The 12,736-nt window shown below is 45.8% G+C and overlaps 1 protein-coding gene across 1 annotated transcript in view; it reads right to left on the minus strand.

Moving 5' to 3' along the window:
- The window catches only part of LOC134910021 (ras-related protein Rab-4A), a 308,271-nt gene that overhangs the window by 178,464 nt on the left and 117,071 nt on the right, over positions 1-12,736 (minus strand). Inside the window, exon 6 of the mRNA XM_063917561.1 lies at positions 4,286-4,381. Within this exon, the coding sequence (XP_063773631.1) occupies positions 4,286-4,381 (96 nt within the window). The remainder of the gene's footprint in view (positions 1-4,285; positions 4,382-12,736) is intronic.

Here is a 12,736-nt window from a genome sequence, read left to right on the forward strand (position 1 = left end):
CAGGACCCAGTCCTGAATGTCGAATCTGCGGCCCTTTCATAGATGAGCACTCTGCAGCCACCGCAGAAGAAAACACCCTTGTCCTTGGAGACAGGGTTATCCGCTGATGCATCTGAAGATGCGATCCGGACCATTTTCCCAGCAGATTCCACTGAAAGGTTCTTGCGTGAAATCTACCGAATGGGATCGCTTTGTAAGAAACCACCATTTTTCACAGGACCCTTGTGCAATGATGCACTGATACTTTTCCTGGTTTTAGGAGATTCCTGACTAGCTCGGATAACTCCCTGGCCTTCTTCTCCGGGAGAAAACATCCTTTTCTGGACTGTGTCCAGAATCATTCCTAGGAACATTAGACGTGTCGTCGGAAAAAGCTGCGATTTTGGAATATTTAGAATCCACTCGTGCTGTCGTAGAACTACTTGAGATAGTGCTACTCCGACCGCCAACTGTTCTCTGGACCTTGCCCTTATCAGGAAAGCGTCCATATTTCTTTTAGGAAGAATCATCATTTCGGCCATTACCATGGTAAAGACCCGGGGTGCAGTGGACAATCCAAACGGCAGCGTCTGAACTGATAGTGACAGTTCTGTACCACGAACCTGAGATACCCTTGGTGAGAAGGGCAAAATTTGGACATGTAGGTAAACGTCCCTGATATCCAGTGACACCATATCGTCCTGGTTCGCTATCACTGCTCTGAGTGACTCCATCTTGATTTGAACCCTTGTATGTAATTGTTCAAATCTTTTAGATCTCACCGAGCCGTTTGGCTTCAGTACCACAATATAGTGTGGAATAATACCCCTTCCCTTGTTGTAGGAGGGGTACTTTGATTATCACCTGCTGGGAATACAGCCTGTGAATTTTTTCCCAATACTGCCTCCCTGTCGGAGGGAGACGTTGGTAAAGCAGACTTCAGGAACTTGTGAGGGGAAGACGTCTCGAATTTCCAATGTACACCTGGGATACTACGTGTAGGATCCAGGAGTCCACTTGCGAGTGAGCCCACTGCGTGCTGAAACTCTTGAGATGACCCCCCACCGCACCTGAGTCCGCTTGTATGGCCCCAGCGTCATGCTGCGGACTTGGCAGAAGCTGTGGAGGACTTCTGTTCCTGGGAATGGGCTGCCTGCTGCAGTCTTCTTCCCTTTCCTCTAACCCTGGGCAGATATGACTGGCCTTTTGCCCGCCTGCCTTTTTGGGTACGAAAGGACTGAGACTGAAAAGACTGTGTCCTTTTCTGCTGAGATGTGACTTGGGGTAACAAAAGTGGATTTTCCAGCTGTTGCCATGGCCACCAGGTCCGATGGACCGCCCCTTTATACGGCAATACTTCCATGTGCCGTCTGGAATCTGCATCACCTGACCACTGTCGTGTCTATAAACATCGTCTGGCAGATATGGACATCACATCTACTCTTGATGCCAGAATGCAAATATCCCTCTGCGCATCTCGCATATATAGAAATGCATCCTTAAAATGCTCTATAGTCAATAAAATATTGTTCCTGTCAAGGGTATCAATATTTTCAGTCAGGAAATCCGACCAAGCCCCCCCAGCGCTGCACATCCAGGCTGAGGCGATTGCTGGTCGTAGTATAACACCAGTATGTGTGTATATACTTTTTAGGATATTTTTCAGCTTCCTATCAGCTGGCTCCTTGAGGGCGGCCGTATCTGGAGACGGTAACGCCACTTGTTTTTATAAGCGTGTGAGCGCCTTATCCACCCTAAGGTGTGTTTCCCAACTCGCCCTCACTTCTGGCGGGAAAGGGTATACCTCCAATAATTTTCTATCGGAGGAAACCCACGTATCATCACACACTTTAATTTATCTGATTCAGGAAAAACTACAAGTAGATTATTCCCACCCTACATAATACCCTTATTTGTGGTACTTGTAGTACAGGTTGAGTATCCCTTATCCAAAATGCTTGGGACCAGAGGTATTTTGGATATAGGATTTTTCCGTATTTTGGAATAATTGCATACCATAATGAGATATCATGGTGATGGGACCTAAATCTAAGCACAGAATGCATTTATGTTTTATATGCACTATATACACACAGCCTGAAGGTCATTTTAGCCAATATTTTTTATAACTTTGTGCATTAAACAAAGTGTGTCTACATTCACACAATTCATTTATGTTTCATATACACCTTATATACACAGTCTGAAGGTCATTTAATACTATATTTTTAATAACTGTGTGTATTAAACAAAGTTTGTGTACATTGAGCCATCAGAAAACAAAAGTTTCACTATCTCACTCTCGCTAAAAAAAGTCCGTATTTCGGAATATTCCGTATTTCGGATATTTGGATATGGGATACTCAACCTGTATCAGAAATATGTAACACCTCCTTCATTGCCCTTAACATGTAACGTGTGGCCCTAAAGGAAAATACGTTTGTTTCTTCACCGTCGACACTGAAGTCAGTGTCCGTGTCTGTGTCGACCAACTGAGGTAAATGGGCGTTTTTACAAGCCCCTGACGGTGTCTGAGACGCCTGGACAGGTACTAATTTGTTTGCCGGCCGTCTCATGTCGTCAACCGACCTTGCATCGTGTTGACATTATCACGTAATTCCTAAATAAGCCATCCATTCCGGTGTCGACTCCCTAGAGAGTGACATCACCAATACAGGCAATTTGCTCCGCCTCCTCACCAACATCGTCCTCCTACATGTCGACACACACGTACCGACACACAGCACACACACAGGGAATGCTCTGATAGAGGACAGGACCCCACTAGCCCTTTGGGGAGACAGAGGGAGAGTTTGCCAGCACACACCAAAAACGCTATAATTATACAGGGACAACCCCTTATACAAGTGTTTTCCCTTATAGCATTTTCACATATGTAATCATATCGCCAAATAAGTGCCCCCCCTCTCTGTTTTAACCCTGTTTCTGTAGTGCAGTGCAGGGGAGAGCCTGGGAGCCTTCCTCACAGCAGAGCTGAGCAGGAAAATGGCGCCGTGTGCTGAGGAGAATAGGCCCCGCCCCCTAAAACGGCGGGCTCTTCTCCCGGAGTTTGTGAGATTTGGCAGGGGTTAAATACATCCATATAGCCTCAAGGGCTATATGTGATGTATTTTAGCCATAAAAAAGGTATAATACATTGCTGCCCACGGCGCCCCCCCCAGCGCCCTGCACCCTCAGTGACCGCTGGTATGAAGTGTGCTGACAACAATGGCGCACAGCTGCAGTGCTGTGCGCTACCTTATGAAGACTGAAAGTCTTCTGCCGCCTGTTTCTGGACCTCTGGACCTCTTCAACTTCGGCATCTGCAAGGGGGGTCGGCGGCACGGCTCCGGGACGAACCCCAGGGTGAGACCTGTGTTCCGACTCCCTCTGGAGCTAATGGTGTCCAGTAGCCTAAGAAGCAAATCCATCCTGCACGCAGGTGAGTTTACTTCTCTCCCCTAAGTCCCTCATAGCAGTGAGCCTGTTGCCAGCAGGACTCACTGAAAATAAAAAACCTAACTTAAACTTTTATTCTAAGCAGCTCAGGAGAGCCACCTAGATTGCACCCTTCTCGGCCGGGCACAAAAATCTAACTGAGGCTTGGAGGAGGGTCATAGGGGGAGGAGCCAGTGCACACCACCTGATCCTAAAGCTTTTATTATTGTGCCCTGTCTCCTGCGGAGCCGCTAAACCCCATGGTCCTGACGGAGTCCCCAGCATCCACTTAGGACATTAGAGAAAAAATGTGTTAGGTACGTCAAAGAGCCGACATCGAGCAAAAATGGGGTGTGGCCTTGTGCCTTCTAGGCCACGCCCCTGGTATAAAATACATTGAATAAGCCAGATCCAACATAAAATTCATTGAAAAAGCCACTTCCACATAAAATAATTGTAAAAGCCAGATCCACATAAAATATATTGAAAAATCCAGATTCACATAATACGCTTCAGCTCCCCCATGTGTCACTCCAACCAGCACCCTCTTGTCACTCCAACCAGCACCCTCCTGTCACTTCAGCCAGCACCCTCATGTGTCACTTCAGCTTCCCCCAATTCATGCCATTGCAGCAGCCCCTTATGTGTACTCTGTTTGCTGGTGGGTGTCTTATCTCTAGTATCTGACTCCCTCAGTTCTAAGTCCCCGTAGTGCTGCTGCGTGTTTTTCTGGAGAGCAGTGGGTACCGGATCTGTTGTGGTCATGTGACTGTGTGTTAGGAGCCACATTTGAAGACATAAAGAGCCGCATGTGGCTCAAGAGCCACAGGTTGGCCACTGCTGGTCTATATCTATAATTTTGTTATACCTGATTCAATTTTATTCAGTATTTTCCTTGCACATTGTACAAATGCTTCCTCCACATTTTCTCCTGTAAGCGCACTTGTCTCCAAAAACATCAATTCTGCAGAAAATAATAAAATACATATAAAAATTAGCAATATCCAATGTTACAATACAAGAGGCATACTTAAAAAAACAAAACTAAAATGGTAAAAATGTTTTCATTTAAGTATATAAATTTAGAGAGAACTGATTTCAAGTAAAATATTTACAAAAAGGACATATGCACAACAGAGCACAAAGGGGTTAATCCAATTAACCATAAGTTCTTCATGGCTCAAGCAAGTGTAGCTGTATACGATACAAAAATACCCAAATTCGGGGTGAGACCAGGCCGCAAGAAGGCAAATTGCTGTGCCTGTGCCGGCATTTCAGCACCACTGCAATTGCAACTCTCTCCCTTTGAGGTTAATTGGACTGACCCCTATCAAACACATTTGTAGTGCATATGGGAAGGATGTAAGTCTCAAAAGAGAAATTAAGGGGAACACAGAGTACATAGAGCCCGATGCAGGGGTACATACAGGGGGAAATGTGTGATTTTATGCTAGTTCAAAATAATCTAAGCCAGTGGTTCTCAAACTGTGTGCCGTGGCACCCTGGGGTGCCTCAGAACACTTGCAGGGGTGCCTTGGATTGGTTGTCCAGGACCATTTCAATTTATTTATGGTCAATGTAATAGGCAAAACCAGTGCTGGTGGCTACCAATCATACAGTGTGGACAAACAGAAGCAAATCTGGTCTTTCACCACACAGCTGAACTTAATATTTTGTCTTAAAATTGCTCAATAAGATACTTTTGGCCTAGGGGTGCTATGAAATTTTTTTCTTATACTTTAAAACAGTCGTGGCCAACACGTGGCTCTTGAGCCGCATGCGGCTCTTTCTTTATTCAAATATGGCTCTCAACACTCAAAGTCACCTGACCACAATAGATCCTGGAAACCGGTGCACTCCAGCCAGACACACTGCAGCACTACGGCGACTGAAAACTGAGGGAGCCAGATACTGGGCTGTAGTGACATATGAGGGTGGCCTGGAGTGACACAAGGGGGAGCTGGCTGGAGTGACACAGAAGGATCCTGGCAGGAGAGACATAATGGGGGAGGTGACTGGAGTGATAAAGGAGGGTGCTGGCAGGAGTGACACATGGGGGAGCTGGTTGGAGTGACACAGGAGGGTACTAGCAGGAGTGACACATTCACACATGGGCTGGCTGGAGCGACACAGGAGGGTGCTGACTGGAGTGACACATGGAGGAGCTGAAGTGTATTATGTGCATATGGCTGTTTCAATATGTTATGTGGATCTGGATTTTTATTATTATTTTATGTGGAAGTGTCTTTTTTTTAATGTATTTTTTGTTGGATCTAGCTTTAAAATGTATTAAATGTGGATCTGGCATTTTCATTGTATTTTATACCAGGGGTGTGGCCTAGCAGGCACAAGGCCACACCCCATTTTTGCACACGCGCCTTCGGGTTGATGTCGGCTCTTTGACATACCTAACAAGATTTTTTGGCTCTTTGTCTCTGACTGGTTGGCCACCCCTGCTTTAAAAGGTATACTTTAAGGCGCCATGATTTAAAAAAAGGTTTGGGAACCACTGACCTACGCTGAGATCTTTAAACTTTTTTTAGCCAGAAAGCATATTAAAATCAGGAGTGATCTTTTGATTTTTTTAAAGTCATTTAAGTAATTACTAGTGATCAATATTCTGATCATTAAGGTTAAAGACATTTCAATAAATGAGAACTATAAAACTATCTTAATCATCAAGGGAACATCAATTTAAGTGATAAATACAAATCAGTCACATTTAAAAACGTAAATATTAATCCTCTGGAGGGGAGACATGGAGCAGGATGTGCTGATTTAAATCAACTAGATTAATATCATGATTTAAATCACATGCTTTTTTTTTTTTTAATCACTGATTTAAATTATTGTTGTTTTCAATGCTGTACATGCGTGGAAAGAATTGGAGGATAGTTTGAAAGAATTACATTTTGGACCGCTGTAATCAAGCATTAGGACTTGCACATTTTCTTGCTTACTTGATTTACCTACATTACTGTGGGAGTTGTTTAACTGAAGAAGAAAAGTTACAAGCTCTTAAGTTTGCCAAAGAAAAATATCCACATTCAAATACCCTTCTACCAACACTAGTCAAGTTCCAAGCAAAAGCAACCCCGTTTAATGACCTCGTGTTTAACCACGATGTTGTGCCAACAGTGGCACCAATACACTTGTGGAAAATGCACATTGAATCAGAAACTGTAGCTGTTAATGAAAATATCATGGCATAAGTAGAGCAATTGCTAACAGCTGCAGCATCATCAGCTTCAGTAGAAAGAGTATTTTCCATATTTGGGCCCTTATTCAGGTTTTTTAGCAAACCTAAAAAGTTAGCAATTGGGCATAACCATGAATGGGGTAGATGTAACGTGCAGTGTGTGTTAGATTTGGGTGGGGTGTGTTAAAATCTAAATTGTAGTGTAGAAATGAAGCAGGCGGTAATTACAATGCATAGAAACAATTTAACCCACCAAAATCTAAATCTCTCTGCACGTTACATCTGCCACACCTGCAGCACAACATGGTTTTGCCCAATTGCTGACAAACCTGAATAACCACCTTGGTTTGGTGCTTGCCAACTATTGTAACTTATATCACTGCTGTTTCTTTCCTTTTGCAGTCTGTGTGATTTGTATGTAGTTTGTTGTGCCATGCCCATGATTCATGGTGAGACAAAGAACTTTGCATTAGTATTTTTATTTGGTTTATTTACTTGATTATTTTTATAAAAATACAATTTAAATTAAAAAAACAATTAAACTAAAAAATCCAATTAAAATAAATAAAATCAATTTTTAATTTTTTTTAAATCATGATTTTTTTCACACCCTGATATGGAGAGAGTTTGAGTTTATTTATGCTTTTTTTTTTCTTTTAATTATTTTCCTCTGCTTTTATGTATAATCTTATAACATCAACATCATTGTGTGCTGTATTAACTATTATATTTTGTGACAATATGCCAGTGGTTCCCAAATCTTTTTGAATCACGGCGCCATAGAGTATCAGAATTGTTTTCGCTGCACCCCTAGGCCAAAAGTTTCTTATGGATAAAATAGGATTTTGGTGCTTACCGATAAATCCGTTTCTCCTAGTCCGTAGAGGATGCTGGGGACTCCAAAAGGACCATGGGGTATAGACGGGATCCGCAGGAGCTTGGGCACACTAAAAAGACTTAATCTGGGTGTGAACTGGCTTCTCCCTCTATGCCCCTCCTCCAGACCCCAGTTATAGGAACTGTGCCCAGGAGAGACGGACATTTCAAGGAAAGATTTTTGTTTTAACTAAGGGCTACCAAACTACCAGCCCACACCATAAACACACCGTACAACCGGAATAACCTCAAACCAGATAACAGTATGCATTAATACCAGCAACAAGCTGCAACAAACCAATACACAACTCGTGTATAAACTAAATTAACCAGCAAGAAAAAACACTGCAAGTAATAGTCCGCACAGGGACGGGCGCCCAGCATCCTCTACGGACTAGGAGAAAAGGATTTATCGGTAAGTACCAAAATCCTACTTTCTCTTACGTCCTAGAGGATGCTGGGGACTCTAAAAGGACCATGGGGATTATACCAAAGCTCCAGAACGGGCGGGAGAGTGCGGACGACTCTGCAGCACCGACTGAGCAAACGCCAGGTCCTCATCGGCCAGGGTATCAAACTTATAGAACTTAGCGAACGTGTTAGAACCCGACTAAGTAGCCGCTCGGCAAAGTTGTAACGCCGAAACGCCCCGGGCAGCCGCCCAAGATGAGCCCACTTTCCTGGTAGAATGGGCTTTTACCGACTTCGGTACCGGTAGTCCGACCAAAGAATGAGCCTGCTGGATCGTACTACAAATCCAGCGTGCAATAGTCTGTTTTGAAGCGGGATGACCAATCCTGTTGGCAGCATACAAAACAAACAACGCCTCAGTCTTCCTAGTAACAGCTGTCCTAGAGACGTAGATTTTCAACGCTCTTACAACATCTAGAGATTTCGGAATCGCCACCGTTTCCGTAGCCACCGGAACCACAATAGGTTGGTTAATGTGAAATGAAGAAACCACCTTCGGTAGAAATTGTTGACGAGTCCTCAATTCCGCCCTATCTGAATGAAAAATCAAGTACGGGCTCTTATGAGATAAAGCCGCCAACTCCGACACCCGCCTGGCAGACGCCAGCGCCAAAAGCATAACCACCTTCCAGGTGAGAAACTTCAACTCAGCCTTACGCAAAGGTTCAAACCAGGAAGACATGAGAAACCGTAAGACGACATCAAGGTCCCATGGAGCTACAGGAGGTACAAACGGAGGATTGATATGCATTACTCCTTTCACAAAGGTCTGAATCTCCGGGAGGGCAGCGAATTCTTTTTGAAAGAAAATAGATAAAGCCGAAATCTGCACTTTGATGGAACCCAATTTCAGGCCTGCATCTACGCCCGCCTGTAAAAAGTGGAGAAAACGACCCAAGTGAAAAACCTCAGCAGGAGCCCTTTTAGCCTCACACCAGGAAACATACTTCCTCCAAATACGGTGATAGTGTTTCGCCGTAACCTCCTTCCTAGCCTCAATGAGAGTTGGAATGACCTCCCTGGGAATACCCTTACGAGCTAATATCTGGCGCTCAACCTCCATGCCGTCAAACGCAGCCGCGGTAAGTCTGGAAACACGCATGGACCCTGCAACAACAGATCCTCTCTTAGAGGAAGCGGCCACGGATCTTCCACCAGTAAGTCCTGAAGATCCGGGTACCAGGCCCTTCTTGGCCAGTCTGGAACGACGAGAATCGCCTGAACCCTTGCTCGTCGAATGATCCTCAGCACCTTTGGAATGAGAGGAAGTGGAGGGAACACATACACCGACTGGAACACCCACGGAGACACCAGGGCGTCCACTGCAGTGGCTTGTGGGTCCCTTGACCTGGAACAATACCTCGGGAGCTTCTTGTTGAGCCGAGACCCCATCATGTCCATCAACGGAATTCCCCAGCGTCTTGTCACCTCTGCAAAAACCTCTTGGTGAAGAGCCCACTCTCCCGGATGGAGATCGTGTCTGCTGAGGAAATCTGCTTCCCAGTTATCCACCCCCGGCAGGAAAACTGCTGACAGTGCACTCACGTGTTGTTTCGCCCAGCGAAGGATCTTTGTGGCCTCCGCCATTGCCGCTCTGCTCCTCGTTCCGCCTTGCCGGTTTATATGCGCCACCGCTGTGATGTTGTCTGACTGTACCAGAACTGGTCGACCCTGAAGAAGGCTTCTTGCTTGTAGCAGGCCGTTGTAAATGGCTCTTAACTCGAGAATATTTATGTGGAGACAGGCTTCCTGGAGCGACCATTTTCCCTGGAAGTTTCTTCCTTGGGTGTCTGCGCCCCAGCCCCGGAGACTTGCATCTGTTGTCAGAAGTACCCAATCCTGGATACCGAATCGACGTCCCCCTAGGAGGTGATGACCCTGTAGCCACCACAGGAGAGAAATTCTGGCTCTGGGAGATAGACTTATCTTCCGGTGAATGTGTAGGTGAGACCCGGACCATTTGCTCAGCAAGTCCCACTGAAACACCCGGGCATGAAATCTGCCAAATGGTATGGCTTCGTACGCCGCAACCATCTTCCCCAGAACCAGAGTACAATGATGGATCGACACACTCGACGGCTTCAGAAGTTCCCTGACCATCGTCTGCAGTTCCCGAGCCTTTTCTTCTGGAAGAAATACCTTTTGTAAATCCGTGTCCAGAATCATGCCCAGAAAAGGAAGCAGAGTGGTAGGAATCAACTGGGATTTCGGCAAATTGAGCACCCAACCGTGCTGTCGCAGAACCGAGAGTGACAACTCTACACTTCTCAGCAACCGTTCCTTGTACCTCGCCTTTATCAGGAGATCGTCCAAGTACGGGATAATTGAAACCCCTTGTTTGCGAAGAAGAACCATCATTTCCGCCATGACTTTGGTGAGCCAGCTGCAGGCCTGGTCACACAAGACTCTCAAAGTTATCTATCTAGATGACCGAGGACCAGACTGGGTAGCGCGGCGAAATCCAAACATGTATGTACCATTGACTGTAGACATTCTCTTGTTTTGTATTGCTTTGTTATTGTATCCCCCTTTCAGTAATAATATGTTGTGGTTTCAGAACTCAGCAGTTTAAATACAATCTGGTGTCGTGTTTTCCTTTCCCTGCTAAGGTTTAAAGTGTATTACTATCGCATGCATAGCTGTTAAGGGTTCAGGGTGTATCTTTGGGTGTGTACGCGCTGCGTGTACTTTGTACAGTCAGCACAGCGTTTGTACGCAAAGTCCGTACACGGTACGGGACTCTGTACGCTAATGGTGTAATAAGTACGTAGGTTGTGGATTAAGTATAGCGGCTTCATTTAAAGTGTATGAAATGTCTTTTTAAAGTGTTGCTTTTAGTCCTGTATGTAAATCAGCGTTTACAGGAGGCTCCTGCAACTCTGCCTGACCAAACATGAGGTCATCAGAGGCCAAAGTATCAAACTTGTAAAACTTGGCAAACGTGTTCGACCCAGACCAAGTAGCTGCTCGGCAGAGTTGTATCACCGAGACACCCCGGGCAGCCGCCCAGGAAGAACCCACTTTACGAGTAGAGTGGGCCTTTACGGATTTCGGACACGGCAACCCTGCCGTGGAATAAGCATGCTGGATAGTGAACCTGATCAAGCGTGAAATCGACTGCTTAGAAGCAGGACATCCAAGTTTCTTTGGATCATAGAGGACAAACAGAGAGTCACTTTTCCTATGACGAGCCCTCCTCTTCACGTAAATCTTCAAAGACCTCACTACATGCAAGGCCTTTGAATTAATTGAGGAGTCAGTAGCCACTGGCACCACAATAGGCCGGTCGATGTGGAAAGCCGACACAACCTTAGGCAGGAACTGTGGACGAGTCCTAAGTTCCGCCCTGTCTTCATGGAAGATCAGATAGGGGATTTTACAAGATAAAGCCCCCAATTCAGACACGCGTCGCACAGAAGCCAAGGCCAACAAGGTGACCGACTTCCACGTGAGAAACTTGATATCAGCCTCCTGTAGAGACTCAAACCAAGCAGATTGTATGAACTGCAACACCACATCCAGATCCCATGGAGCCGTAGGCGCCACAAAGGGAGGCTGAATGTGCAGAACCCCTTTCAAAAAGGTCTGAACCCCAGGAAGAACAGCCAATTGTTTTTGGAAGAAGATGGACAAAGCAGAGATCTGGACCTTGATGGAGCCCAGTCTCAGCCCCATATCCGCCTCTGCTTGCAGACAAAGGAGAACAATAAGATTTTACTCACCGGTAAATCTATTTCTCGTAGTCCGCAGTGGATGCTGGGACTCCGTAAGGACCATGGGGAATAGCGGCTCCGCAGGAGACTGGGCACAACTAAGAAAGCTTTAGGACTAACTGGTGTGCACTGGCTCCTCCCACTATGACCCTCCTCCAGACCTCAGTTAGGATACTGTGCCCGGAAGAGCGGACACAATAAGGAAGGATTTTGAATCCCGGGTAAGACTCATACCAGCCACACCAATCACACCGTATAACTCGTGATATTATACCCAGTTAACAGTATGAACATAACAGAGCCTCTCAACAGATGGCTCAACAATAACCCTTTAGTTAACAATAACTATATACAAGTATTGCAGACAGTCCGCACTTGGGACGGGCGCCCAGCATCCACTACGGACTACGAGAAATAGATTTACCGGTGAGTAAAAACGTATTTTCTCTAACGTCCTAAGTGGATGCTGGGACTCCGTAAGGACCATGGGGATTATACCAAAGCTCCCAAACGGGCGGGAGAGTGCGGATGACTCTGCAGCACCGAATGAGAGAACTCAAGGTCCTCCTCAGCCAGGGTATCAAATTTGTAGAATTTTGCAAACGTGTTTGCCCCTGACCAAGTAGCAGCTCGGCAAAGTTGTAAAGCCGAGACCCCTCGGGCAGCCGCCCAAGAAGAGCCCACTTTCCTCGTGGAATGGGCTTTTACAGATTTAGGCTGCGGCAGGCCAGCCGCAGAATGCACAAGATGAATTGTGCTACAAATCCAGCGAGCAATAGTCTGCTTCGAAGCAGGAGCACCCAGTTTGTTGGGTGCATACAGGATAAATAGCGAGTCAGCCTTCCTGACTCCAGCTGTCCTGGAAACATAAATTTTCAAGGCCCTGACTACGTCCAGTAACTTGGAGTCCTCCAAGTCCCTAGTAGCCGCAGGCACAACAATAGGTTGGTTCAAGTGAAAAGCTGATACCACCTTAGGGAGAAACTGGGGACGAGTCCTCAATTCTGCCCTATCCATGTGGAAAATCAAATAGGGGCTTTTACACGACAAAGCCGCCAAT

Source organism: Pseudophryne corroboree, chromosome 4, assembly GCF_028390025.1.
Source record: "Pseudophryne corroboree isolate aPseCor3 chromosome 4, aPseCor3.hap2, whole genome shotgun sequence".
Taxonomy (NCBI): Eukaryota; Metazoa; Chordata; class Amphibia; order Anura; family Myobatrachidae; genus Pseudophryne; species Pseudophryne corroboree.